This window comes from Pholcus phalangioides, unplaced genomic scaffold, assembly GCF_987345545.1.
Source record: "Pholcus phalangioides strain wild (caught in Gottingen) unplaced genomic scaffold, Ppha-v1.0 ptg000015l_1, whole genome shotgun sequence".
NCBI classification, from domain to species: Eukaryota; Metazoa; Arthropoda; class Arachnida; order Araneae; family Pholcidae; genus Pholcus; species Pholcus phalangioides.
Window position 1 is genome coordinate 1769510 of NW_028301608.1, and position 15020 is coordinate 1784529.

At 34.4% G+C, this 15020-nt stretch overlaps 1 protein-coding gene across 1 annotated transcript in view; it reads right to left on the reverse strand.

Annotated features, from left to right (window-relative positions):
• Positions 1 to 15020, reverse strand: part of LOC149075223 (S-adenosyl-L-methionine-dependent tRNA 4-demethylwyosine synthase TYW1-like) — a 56855-nt gene that overhangs the window by 12640 nt on the left and 29195 nt on the right. Inside the window, exons 10-11 of the mRNA XM_089242509.1 lie at positions 7163 to 7476; positions 1035 to 1145 (exon numbers count right to left, since the gene is read on the reverse strand). Of these exons, the coding sequence (XP_089098635.1) occupies positions 1035 to 1145; positions 7163 to 7476 (425 nt within the window). The remainder of the gene's footprint in view (positions 1 to 1034; positions 1146 to 7162; positions 7477 to 15020) is intronic.

Sequence of the window (15020 nt, forward strand, 5' to 3'; positions counted from 1 at the left end):
GCCACAGGCGCGCGTGATGTGCGTCTGCGCTGAAATTCTAATCATTTGCATATCTCACCTCCGCTAATGCATGTTGTAAATTTCATATTATTTGCATGCTTCCTTCAGGGTGTTGCATTTACGGTGGCCAGCAGTGTATATTGATGAGTCAACAGACTTGCATAGGGACTGGTATGAATTTGAGAAATAATTTTGTGATAATTTTGTTAATCGTAATCTACGTAATGTAATAAATTTACTAATGTTAAAACCTGAAATTCTCTTGAAATCATTTGTCTCTCTCTTACTTTGTATCGATTGCACCAGATCAGAATCCTGGGTCGTTATGCAGGGATGTTGCAACCCCACAGGAACAAAAATAAAGCCTTTTCCAAAAATGACTGAAAAAATAGTGCTAGAAAACTTTTGATTTGCTGAGTCCAATTTGAACATTGATGAGTCCATACAGCCATGAAAAAGTGAGCAGCTATATAATAATTGAGACCTTCAATTGTTCAGTTAGTTGACTAAATCGTTTTGATAATACAGAACTCTATTCCTAGAGAATTAACTACTGTGAGACCAAAAATTCAATTTCACAATTAGAGTTCATTCGTTAATATGAGAAAGAAATAATCTAAAACATATTTCAATGCAGATAAAGAAGCAATTTTTTACAATTTTATATCCTGACAGAGGAAAATATAGAAATTCACTTATAACGAGAAACTTCATTAAAATGACAATTTTCCTTGTGATTATGAACTGTGTTATAACAGACTTTTACTATGTGTATATATATATGGTTAATCAGCCCCTTCACCATCATTAAAACTTGGGGAAGGATGTCACTTCCGCATTACAGTCTATCTCCACCCATGGACATATGACTAATTTTATATATTACATAAAAAAAAAGCTCAACTTTTGAAATTTACCCAATCAAAATAAAGAGAGGAAGGTGTCCTCTCATAGCCAAAATAAGTCTAAAACTGCTAAGATTCATATCAATAAACAAAAAACAAACTTTTTTTAGACAAGAAGGATCAACATACTTTCACTTCAATAAAATCTGGTTTTCCCAAATTTACTAAGTCAACATATCCTTGGATTTCTTCATCGTTCCAGGCTTTCACAAGAGTTAATCGGTAAACCGTACGCTGACCCTGCAAGGGAAAAAAAAACATGAATCTGATCTTAAACATTGAGCACAAATAAAAAATCATGCACATGGTTAATATCAGGCTTGCTATTGTCGAGCAAGGTAACTCAAATCGACAACATATTCGTCAATTGTATCAAAGGATGTTCAGAGGTGTCATGAGTTTGAAACCCAATTATTCCTTGCCAGAATCTTTCCTAATAGTTAGTTTTAATAATGAAAACTATAAACTCCACAAAAGCAAAAATATATTTTGTCTCTTTCTTCCCAACACCACATTATTACACAAAAAATTTGACTTGATATTGAAGGTAAACAAACTGTTACATTTTGGCAAAAAAGTGCTGATTTGGCTAAAAAAAAATTCAAACACATCTTATTTGGCTAATACTTTACAAATCTGGTGATAAATTTGCCAACATAGGGACAAAGCTAATATGTAAGTTATACGTAATAACAATGATATAAAATCACACTACATGGAGAGGAAAAAGTGTCAATCACGAAGGAAGACCGAACTTGTGAAATTGAATATTTCAGTTAATTTTTAAGAAGTGACAACCTGCTGCTGGAGGAGATATATACTTTCGTTTGGCACATAACTGACCATTAGAAAGATGACAAGTCACAAAATTTCAAAACCTTATAACTCACTTAATATTCGTCCAATCCAAAAATGGAAAACACTTTTCTGTATTAGTTTTTCACAAGCAATCAGGTGTGTAATTACTAGGCGGTTGATAGTTACCACCCTGTATATTTAATCAATATCAAAAATGCAGCAACCCAATAAGAGCAATAAAAAAATCAATAATTATGATAAATATAAATAAAAAAATTATGGTTGTCTCATCTAAGTATGGATATCTTCTCGATTTATCCGATTATACTTATTGGATATTGTTATCACTTTGCCAAAGAACGGAAAAGACCAATACCATAACATAGATCTCCCCCTTTAAAAAGTCTCACCACAGAGAGCAACAGACCTACAAACAGTACAAATGTAATACAATCATAACATATCACTCACTTCACTTCTGAAATATAGATGGCAGTACCGAAAAATCTACACAACATTACATACGCAATCAGACTGTTAGGGTACAAGCACAGCTACACTTCCTGAACAACTCACTAGGTAGTAAATCGCCCATAGATGGTGATAGACCTGAGTTATGGTCGGTTTGAATGAAAGAATGAATACCATAGCATAGGAAAAAAATTCATTTATAGTAATCAACATTTTCGTTTATATTATAAAATTTTTTCCATCAGAGTTTTAGTTTCTTTTCCCCTTTCTCAGGTTTTTTGTTACTGAAATGTAATTACACTTCCCCCAACCGTAAGTTATTTTCATTAGCCTACAGACTATGTAAGAGGTAAAAGAGTGCTCCACCCTCTTGTTGAAAAACATTTAAAAATTTCTATATATATATAAACTCTCTTGACATTTACCTTATTGGACCATGCATACTATTGCAGCTGCTATGATACATTTCTACGTAGCAATGTATTCACAAGGAGGCAAATGAAAGTTTACAAAAAATTCCCTTCAGTTCTTCATTCACTCATCTTCGTGAGTTTTACTTAGCGTGTTGTTCATTTTTGGGTCATATTCTGCGTTCTATTTTTTTTCTCACACCTTGGATTCCGAGATAAGTGGTTTTTTTTTTTATTATTACATTGCTCTCAATTTTTTTAATTTTCATTGTGTATTTTCGATCTACTTAAATTTTTTTTCTCCTTCACATTTCATTTTCATTGTATTTTTGCCAGGTTTGTGTTTTCTCGCTTTTTTGATACAAATTCGTAGGTTTTTTGGACGTTAGTGTTAGCAAACAGTCTATACTTTTTCCCCGGGTACTCTCAATAACTTTTTTTTTTCCTTCCACTTGGGCCTATTGTTGTAGTGTTAGTGATTTGAGATAGTTAGCTAATTCTAATAAGTATGAATTGTACTTTGTAGCTTAATTTACTTTTTTTAGAGTGTATTGTATTCTTTATATACATATTTATTTTATTCTTTGTGATTTAGTGTTGAGCATCTGAGTAATTTTTTTGTACAATCTCTTATGCATATTTGCATTATTTTAATTTCCTGTTAACGCTTTTCATTTTCCTATTTTTAATTATTATTATTATCTAGCTTTAGCAATAGTGTTAGTATGCCTCGACCTCGACTAGTGTTGTGTAGAGCTTGTGAAGGGAGGTTTCCCTGGTCTAGGGGTATAGTAGCTGATAGTTTCAATTGTAAAGGGTGCTTGGATAGGAAAAGGCTGGAACTCAAGGTCAAAGCTTTACGGGAAAAAGTTAGGGTGCTAGAGGGCCCGGTTATTACGGAGCCTCTGGTCGTCGAGCCAGGATGGCTCTGGTCAGGATGGGTGGTCGTGGATGAGGTAGAGGGGGATAGCGATAGGGGTTTAATCATCTGTGATTCTATGGTTAGGGAACTTGGGAACCGAGTGTGTAGGGATTTTCGGGGTTTCGAGCGCTGTTGTCTTCCTGAGGTGAAGATTGGCAACGTTCTACACGTTTTTCATCGCCGAAAGTTGCCCTTGCGGGTGATTCTGTGGGTGGGAACGAATGAGGTAGAAGTGAATATTAGTGAGTCTCTGTCAGAGTACCGGGATTTACTATTATCTGCTAGGGAGGGAGGTTCAGATGTGGCAGTGATTCCAGTGCTGCCAAGGGGTAGTAGGGGGTATAGGAGTAGGATCCACCAATTCAATATAGGTTGGAAGGACATTTGCTCCTCACTTGGGGTCACGTTCTTGGAGCTTCCCGCATTTACCGATAGGTGGCTTCGTTCGGATGGGATCCATCTAAATATGGGGGGGCGGGTCTGGGAGGGTTACTATAGTCTTAAGTCAGGTTTTTTACTCCCAGATCACGTAGTAGGGAATGCGGGTTAGTTAATGATAATCACAACAGTACTGATGGGGAATTACCCCCCTCTGACTTGGATGGCTTCTCGATTGACACTAAATCACCAGGGCAAATTAAAATGTGTGTTAATAAATGCCAGGAGCTTGGGTAATAAGAAAGATTTTTTAGAAACTATGATAGTTGTGGAGGGCCTGGATCTTATAACCATTACAGAATCTTGGGCAAACGATGGGGATGAATCTTTCTTACACATCTCAGGATACGATACTTTTTTGAGAAATTGATCTGATAGGAAAGGGGGTGGAGTGTTGATATACATGAAATCCTGTTTGAAGGCTAGAGAGTGTAACGTGCAGAGGAGTGATATTGAAACTGTACGAGTTGAGCTTGAGAACAAAAGACGTCATAAACTTATTGTTGGGGTTTGTTACAATCCACCGAATAGAGATCAAAACTACATCTCCAAATTGCATGATGAAATTTCCTACATGTGTAAGCGAAAGAGGGTTCTCATACTAGGGGATTTCACTTACCCAGATATTGATTAGGAGAACCTTTCATCTGGAAATCAGTATGAAAGAGACTTTCTTAAGTTGGTGCTCCAAAATTTTTTGTATCAGCATGTATCAGAAGCCACTAGGGGTACTGCTATTTTGGATTTAGTTCTTACTAGTTCTGAGGATCTAGTTGAGCATGTTTCGGTGGGGGAAGAGTTTTCTTCTAGTGATCATCGTATAGTCAGATTTCACTGTAACTTTTCCTTGAGTAAGGTTGATAACAAAAGACTTGTTCCTTGTTTTCGGAGAACTAACTTTGATGTTAGTCTCTGACCCAAAATAATTTTTTTGATGTCAATAATGGATGTAAGGGGACAGTTGGTCCAATCTCGATAGGAGGCTCTAGGTTAGAGAGCAATGTTGGCATGTGTAATGCTTTCAATGACTTTTTCGCGTCGGTTTTTAATGGAGATAATGATATTCGATATACGGGTGTTGCATGGGATAACAAAACCCTCAACGATATTCAAGTAGAAGAGGTGGAGGTCCTAAATCGTCTAAGAAATGTATGTGCAAGCAAAGCACCAGGACCAGATGATATCTATCCCAGGGTCCTCAGGGAATGTGCTAATGAATTGTTGGGTCCAGTCGCACAGATATACAGGAGTAGTGTTGCTGAGGGGATCGTCCCAAGGGATTGGAAACTTGGTAATGTTGTTTCGATATTTAAGAAGAGTAGTAGAGAATCTGTGTCCAATTATCGTCCAGTGAGTTTGACGAGCTCCCTCTCGAAAAATTTTGGAAATTATCATCAAAAGGCAGTTTGTGAAGTGGATAGACGAGAATAATGTATTGTCGGATAATTAGCATGGGTTCAGGAAGAGGAGGTCATGTGTAACTAACCTCCTTTGCTTCTATGATCACGTGACTAAGGCTTTGGGTAAGAGCAAAAATGCAGATGTTGTTTACCTTGATTTCCAGAAGGCATTCGATTGGGTCAAACATGGTAAACACATGAAGTGTTTATACGAGATTGGAATTGGGGGCAACTTGCTGAATTGGATAGAATCGTGGTTAAGAGATAGGCCGCAGCGAGTTATGTTGAACGGGGAATTCTCTGGTTGGACAGACGTCACAAGTGGAGTTCCTGAAGGAGGTGTCATTGGCCCCATACTTTTTTCACTTTTTATCGATAAACTCGATCAGGGTATCGTTCGGATTACTAGCAAATTCGCAGATGATGTGTAGTTAATGGGGGTAATCGGGAATCAAAGCGATAGGGAGTCGCTCCAGACCAGTCTAAACAGGATTGCAGCATGGGCAAATGAATGGAGCATGACTTTTAGCGTTGATAAGTGCATGGTCGCTCATTTTGGTTCGAACAACCCACGGTTCTCTTACGAGTTGAATGGTGTCACTATCCCGGATGCAACTAGGGTCACTGATTTGGGAATTCTCATTGACGAGTGGCTTAGGTTTTCTGAACATTGTTCAGCGGTGGTCAAAAAAGCGAATAGAATGCTTGGTCTCATTTTCAAAAAAGTCTCTTCGCGTTCTCCTAAAGTCATTCTTCCGCTTTTTCGAGGATTAGTTCGTCCTGGACTGGAGTATGCTGTAAGGTTTTGGAGACCATACCTACAGAGGGACATAGACTTGGTTGAAGGGGTGCAGAGAAGAGCTACGTGTGTCCTTATTGGCACACAGGGCTTGAGTTATGAAGAGAGACTTCATTTTTTGAATATGTTCACATTGGATGAACGCAGGTGTCGAGGAGATATGATCGAAGTGTTCAAAATTTTCAATGGGATGGATAGGATGGACCATGAACTTTTAGTACACCGCCAATCTACTGCTTTTACAAGGGGATTTTCTTCATAAATACATATGTATGTGGAATGTGCATAAATTATAAAGTGCTATTATGATGAATATTATGCAGAGTGCAACTTGTTGATGTTAGCATTAAATGTCAATTTTTTCCTTCAAAATTTACTCTTTTCTTTCATATGTTTATTGTTTACTCCAATTTCAAAGCTGAGGAAACATCTTTAAGGCTAAAAATGAAACTCATAATGACAAATTTATTCTAAGCTTTTTGATGAAATAGATCACGTTAGATCGTAGATATATGACAGTTATTGGTATTCACAATATTCATATTATTTATTAAAGTAAAAAAACTCACTGCTGAAGCATAAGACGAGGGAAAACACGGAGCACCCTCTTTTGAATGGGACACATGCTCATCATAATTGCAACCAGGACTTTTTCGGATATAGTTATCGATTGATTATTGTTATCAAAAACCCAGAGTCCTGATGTGATCACATTAAGCAGCGTCAACTGTTATGGAAACTCACTAACACTGCAAAGATTTATCCACTGTGACCAAGTATATCCTCTATTGCAGAATCCACTTTTTGAGATCGGCTTGTATAGTGCTGATTCAAAATTGTTTCTGATAAAATTTAATGACGAATTTTAAGCAAATACAAAGGCCACAACAGGCAAAAAGTGAAACCAGGTGGATGAAAAAAGATGCCCATAAAAACATGGTTGTCAAACTTAATGGCTCTGACACTACAATGCATTATTACAATTTTACAAGATAGTAAAAGAAAATATTTTTGCTCACTTTTTCTGATAGGAATTTCAAGCTATTTATGAATCGTTCCCAATAGTCTTTGAAAAGGGGGCGATCAATTTTCTTTAAGCTCTCAGAATTACTTGCATCTACGGACACATACAGCTGTGTTACAGGACTGAGGTCACGAATGGCTTCAGGAAACTGAGCATTTGTTACCATGAAAGTTGATATCTTTTTTCCGTGAAGCAAAGATACAAGTTCGTTGATTTCAGGATACATTATAGGCTCTCCAACTAATGAGAGTGCACAGTGTTGAACACGCATTGCATCTGCTAGCTGTGTGGGCCTGACCCCTGGAACACCTGGAATTCAGAAATCATCATTATAAGACATTGGTGTATGACAAGAATATACACAGAAAAATTACTTCAGAGAAATGTAATTTAAAAAAAATTTTTTTTTTTTTGATTGGAAAATTTTTGTTAAATATATTTCGAACTACTGAAGTATATTTTTTTAAACCAGTTTAATATATTTCCTCGTATACCTGCTAATGACAATTGCTCTGTTAGTATCATTAAATCCGCATAGTCAAAAGCTCTTTTTAAATCCAGAAAAACTGTATTGAATATTTATTAGGGGCCATTCAAGCATTACGTAAGCAGATTTTCAGTCAGCCATTTTTGACCCCCTCCCTCTTGTCAGCAAAACACTGAACCCCCCCCCCCCCAACCAGCAAAATTTCGTCAGCAGCTTAGAATATTTCATATCTTCAAAAAGGGGTGGTTGATGACGTAAGCAACCTTCAAACCCTCCTCCTCCCTTGTCATCAAAAGTCAGCAAATCCGAAACCCCCCCCTGATGCTGACGTAATACTTGAATGACTCCAAAATAAATTGCTATTAATAGGTTATTGTTTTTAAAAGATGAAAATACAGTAAAACCTTGATTTAGCAATAGTAACAGGAACGGCAAAAATTATTACATCGAGAATGCTGAAAAATAGCTGCAGATTTTCTCATAAAATGCACATGTATATTTTTAGAGACCTAAAATAAAATGCTGATTTATATCATCTGACTTCATTTGCATATTTTGTATTTAAGTTGAGTATAAGAAGAAGGAACTGACTCTTTCACCACAATATTTCTTTATGGTCAAGATGCAAACCAATTACCTGCCTACTTGCAGCCTTGAGTGCTGTGAAGAATAATCTAAATGAATGTAATAGCTATATTCTGATAATTAAACCAGAATTATTTGTTACTACTGCAGGGCTCCCACTCAAAAAATGAGAAAAAGTAGGAAAACGCAGGACTGAAAAGTAGAATGGGGGAGGGTAACCCCCTTAGACAACATAATCATAGCATAATGGAAAAAAAAATCCCTAAAAAAAATTTTTTTTGCAAAAAAAAAAGTTCAAATTATTTAAAAAAAAAAAAAAAATTGTGTGTGTAAATTAACTTCTTTTTTTCAAAGCACTATTTCAGCTTCCTATAAGATTGACTCAAGCCAAAGCAAAATGACAAATGGCTTGGTTAAAAAACCAATTTTCGGCCAAAACAGTGCACTAGCAACCACAGATAATTCTTTGCTTTCTCTCCTCATATATATTACATTCTTTTTTGGAGTCTTCCAAAGTGCAGAGCTTGTCGACTCTCTTCGACAATGCACAGCAAATTTTGAACACGTACGTTTTTTAAGAATGACGCTCCTTCGAGACCACTTTCAAAATGTGTAGATTATAAGATCTGATGTAAATAAGGCAAGGTGAACCAGATAGTTTTACTGCATTGTCCATTATTTTTTAAAGGAATTTGTTCACATTTTACTGTTCAATATGCCAGTGTAATCATTTTTGACAAATGAAGCACTTCCATTTCTAGGTCTTTGCTGAGCATTGTAAATATTGTTTATGCCTCTTCATGCCTTAAAAATACAGAAGACAACTGGGAGAAGACTATTGGGAGCATTAGAATCACGAAACCTAGAATAGGCTTATGTATCCAACTGCTTTGAAATGCAAACTGTTGTTTCACCTATTTGCACTATAATTTTGAATGGTGAATGTTAGTTAATGCCCAAGACCATGAAGTAATAAATACAAAATTATTTTTCCATCCAGACAGAAGTTTTTAATGACTACTATACTTGTTGAACCCTCAAACTAAGGCAAACGAAAAATTAATCAACCAAATGGTCTCCCCCCCCCCCCCTCCATAAATAACCTTAAAAATGATAAAATTTCTGCTTTGGCAGAATCATTAATTGCATTCTCCAACATTTGTAATATTTGGCAATATATCAATGATTTCCTGCTCAATTCAAATCAATTACACAAATTTTATCGATAGGATTTGGTAAAAAAAGTAGGAAAAGTAGGACAAAACCGAGAAAGTAGGACAAAAGTAGGACATTTTACCAAAAAGTAAGAAAAGTAGAACGAGTGGGAGCCCTGCTACTGTGTCATCTGTCATTTCATGAATTTATTGGGTCTGCATGTAAAATGAACACGTTTATTTCTGCATAAAATTGTCTTGAGGAACTAATTCAGTGACCATTTGTTCTTAATGAGATATTTGGCTTCTACTGAGATAATTGGTGACCCAGACATGAAGCAAAAAACAGTAAACATTGTGTAAAGTAAACAAAGAATTTGAACTATAGATACCTCAGCTGATTTTCCTTAAAATGTTTTGTATAGTAAATTTCTTTTGCATAATTATCTCTTCAAACGCTCCCATCATCTATGTATGATGAGTGTATTAGCCTGCTAAAATATCATCTATTGATTTCAATCTATTTTTTTTTAATATGAAATTCTTAAAATGACATAGATGACATACACATCATATGCTCTAGTTTTTATTTTACTTCTCAATTCCCTGACAGGTTTGCTTCTATAGTATGGCATAATGGTTGAGTGTCTGTCTCCCATCATTAGTGTGTAGTGTGTTGGTGGCAAGTGGGTTCAAACTCAGATTTTGTGTTTGAATCACCCCTTTTTAAGGAAATGTCTAAGTATGATTACTAATCTTTCACAAAAAAACTGAAATAAAAGGAAAATTTTTTGCTCTTGTAATCATTTCTCCAACTATTTGTACAGCAAAAAGGTTAAAGAAAGGCACATTTTACAAATTTCCCCCTTCCCTTAAAATTTTGGCTATATTGTTGCAAGAGCTTTTCCTGTGGAAGGATTTTTGATTCCTTTGAATGAATCAATCACTTTATTTTATTTTCTTCAATTTGTTTTTTCATGGCCTGCCTTGTTTTTATCTCTTACAAAACCTTTGGAAGTTTCATAATACAGTGAGACTTTTGTTTTCCTAGGATTGACTGTAGACAAAAAGCCTCACTCTCACATTCTCTATCCAAGTCTGAAATCATTTGTTCTCCTTTAGCCAATAAGCAGCTTCATCAATAGGCAAAAAAAAAAAATAAATTCCCACACAACAATGCAAAAAAAAAAAAAAATATTTTTCACCCAATTATCATTTTATGGGATTCAAATTGTTAAGTTTGAACTGACACTTTCTTTTTGCTGAATATTTTTCAAACTTTAATGAAACTCTGGAATGGATCATAGGGAAATATTCATTCGTTTTTGGAGAAAACCTGGTTTCTTTAGTTCTTGGAAACTTAAAAAAAAAAAAAAAAAAAAAAACCACACCTTGAGCTTACAAAGCAAATGTTATTTCTTGATAGTTTTGAGAATTTACTGGTATACACAAGAGATTTAATTTATTAAACAGTTTTAAAACAATCCAACAGTTTCTAAGTAGTTATAATATTGAAATTTCAGAAAGAAAAGCCATCAAAAATATAGGAATGCTTACTGATGAATATTGTTGAAATTTTTTCAATACCAAAATTATACTTGACATCATAAGATAAAGATTGGTAAGATGAGGTAGAAAAACATAAATCTTTTGTCAATATATACAGTGAAATCCCCTCCCTTAATGGTCACCTCCCTTTTACGGCCATAAAAATAATAATGCCACTTTTAATAAAAGCATGCATTTCAAACTCCTGATTAACAATCACCCCTATTTTATGGATAAATGTTTTTTCCCTGTCTGTGTCCACAAAAGAGGGGTTTTACTGTTGATGTATTACTTATTTACGGATTTAATGTATTACTTATTTACGGATTTGATGTATTACTTATTTACGGATTTGATGTATTACTTATTTACGGATTTGATGTATTACTTATTTACGGATTTGATGTATTACTTATTTACGGATTTGATGTATTACTTATTTACGGATTTGATGTATTACTTATTTACGGATTTGATGTATTACTTATTTACGGATTTGATGTATTACTTATTTACGGATTTGATGTATTACTTATTTACGGATTTGATGTATTACTTATTTATGGATTTGATGTATTACTTATGTATTATTTATTTTAAGGTGCAATCCTGACTATGAAAAAATTTGATTACTTTCAATCGAAACCATTAAGTAATCTCTCTGAAATCTTACATGCTGTACCATGACTGATTCCAAGTGTTTCTTGCATTCAGAAGATCCAATCTCAATAGAGGATCGTATAAACTGCTCGATTTGTAAAATTTCTTTTTACTTTTATTGTGCTGGTATTAGTGAATGATCATTCCGATTACAAAAACGTAATGGTGTGCAAACATGGAAATGTAGCAAGTGTCCTGCTGCAGCTGTGCAAAACCCTATATCCACAATTTTGACTGTAACTGCCACCCCCTTCAAAGACTACAACTTCGTTACCCACAGTCAGGGTTGGTAAAAAAAACCAAAAAACTGGGTTTTTTTGGTTTAAACCGGTTTTTTGTTTTAAATAGTATTAACATTAAAAACAATGAAATTTCTGAAAAATAATTCAAACTTCTAATAATTAACTAAAATGAAATGGTTATTAATGTAATTAACACTATTCCCATACTAATTAATCAATAAATATTTCTTACATTTTAACAAAAACCAACTTTTGCAATTTAATTATCTTTTGCTCAACTCAATGGATTACTGTGTGTTTGAAAATTCTTTCAATGTAATTATTAATCATATAATATATATAGGTTTTTTAAATATACTTTCAGTATATTTAATTAGGAAGCTATTTTGCACCAACTATAATAAAAATTAGGTGAATATAATGTATTTAATGAAGCATAAATAATGAAGATTAATTAGCAATGATTTACGATATACAGGGTGATTATAACTAAGGTTCTGATTTCAAAACACTAAAAAAATAACGATTGTCAAAATGACTTGAAAATTGACATGAATATTCCTGAAAAAATGCAATTTTATTTGGTAAAGGGGAAAAAATACTTAAAAATATAAAATTAATGACATCCAACATGTGGGAAATTTGCTCGCAGAATGGAAATGATAGCCAGTCATGGCAAAATGATACCTTAATTACAGCATCGCATGATTTCATAATTCATGGAAACATCACAAAAAACGAAGTAATTGAACAAATAACTACAACTTACTTAAGAAATGTTAAATATGTTGTCCAACCTGAGGTTGAAAGCACAAAAATTCTTGTTCAACAACAGAATCGGAGTATGCCATGGTCATGATGTGGATGGGCTTGCAATTCAGCTTCATTAAACCAAACGCGCCCCCATGTTAATATTCCTGAGGAACTTCTAACATATAGGGGAGGTGCTGGAGATTGCAATTCACCAAATTTTGCAATCTGACCACTGTTTATGACATTTTGAGGTACCCCCCACAGCCAGAAGTTAAAAGGGTTAAGGTGCATCCTGTCAAAATGGGTTTTCAGCAGCTGCTTTGCTGGTATTGCAATGTGCATCTTGATAGAAGTTCTATCCACACACTGATGCTGTGGAAGTGCCAAAACGATGTGGTTGCACAAAATAGATTATACTGCTGGCCAAGTACAGCATCATCTACCTGCACATTTTGCACTAGTTGCATTTTTTTTCCTTTTGCGAAAGAAACTTCCATTGCTTCAGGAATATTCATGCAAATTTTCAAGTCATTCTGACCAGTAGTTCTTATTGAATAGTTATGGAATCAAAACTTCAAATTATAATCACCCTGTATATAGCTGATTATTTTTCATAAATCTGTTATTATTATTCAGTAGAACACTGATTAACTGGGCATAACAGTGTGAAAGTATAAAAAAAACTACTATTGAATATTAAGACTGGGAGATATACAGTAGGAGACATGCTACTTCTTATGGGAAAGAAAATGTATGTGAGGTAATGTAACTACTAGTACACTGGTCTTTGTCCTTTAAGGACAGCTGATGTCTTTATTGGATTATAGGACCACCTGCCCCTAGCATGATGGTGTCACTACTGTTGCTGCTTCTTTGCTTCTTTGTGAAGGGAAAAAGAAACCCTGTGAGATATATATATATATATAATACACCACTACATTTAGATGTGTGATGCAATCTTTATTCATGAATTTGCTAAAGATAGAGCATCAGAATGTAGCCAAAGGGTAGAAAATGTTGTAAGAATGAGAAATTTTGGCTTTTGTATATAACTTTAAACAACTAAGATACTTCATATGAAAAATATATATATATTCTGGCCACTTTTATGAGACTTTTTGAAAAAAACCGCTTATAAAATCTTATGTCATTTAAAGATATACCATCAGAATGTACCCCAAGGATATAAAATGCAGTAAAAATGAAACATTTTGGCTAATAATGAACCAATATGATATTTTTCAAGGAAAAAAATTATATTTATGCAACTTTTATTTGATTTTTTTAAAAAAACCACTTGGTTAAAGCCAAGGTTTAAACCAAACAACCCTGCCCACAGTATCATATGATTCCTTGATTTCCACAGCTTCGCTACCCATGATCAGATTGACAACTACAACAAATAGTGTGGATTCTCCATCACCTCAACATCAAGCCCTTAATTTTCACCTCCGGCCATTAATCTCCAACATTGTATAAAGGATTCACCTAACAAATAATTTCTGCCATCAACGAAACATTTGAATCGCAATTTCTAAACTTTCAATCATACATAATAGCAGAATTTTCCAAAATCTCTAATCAAAAATTTTTGTTATTTCAGTATCAACTTGAAATAACCAATCTTTTCAATAAACAACATTTTTCATCTGAAAATTCCATTTTGAAATCCGAACTCAAAACACTAGAAAGTGAAGTAGGAGAGCTTTAACAATATTCCCGTCACTGCAAAATCGAAATTCAGGGACTCCCAGAGTCATTGAACAAAGATATAGAATCTCTGAAATCAAGCATAATATCTCAAGTTGTTCCTGAAATGATTGACAGTGTTACAGCCTTCCACCATGTACCTACAAGAATAAAGGATAAAATAAAGCTGATTGTGATGCAGTTTGACAATAAATTAAACAGACAGATTTCTCAAGGGTGTAAGATCGAAGAAACTGCAAGCATCTCATATTGAACAATAGACTTACACCCACGACCATTTAATTCAATGCTCATTTATGCCCATATATAAAAGGCTTTTAACCATTGCAAACAATTTAAAGAACAGAATAATTGCAAACATTGCTGAATCAGAAACAAACTTTTTCAGGCAACATAATGACTCCAGGGTGTTCAGAATCACTCATATTGAGGATTTGAATGATGTCTATTAATTTTAACTTAAACTACACTGATCTGAGCACTTGGATAAATTAAATATATTCCTCTCTCCCCGCAATAATATTTCATACCCTTCATTAACTATATTCCACACCAACATTCATAGTGTTAGAGCAAATTTTGACCAATTGTTAACTACTTTGGGCGATAGCATTGAAACTATAAATATAATTGTCTTGTCTGAGGTATGGATTTTTGATTATGAAACCAAATTTTTGTAACATTCTCGGATTTACAATATTTTCATGTTGCTGT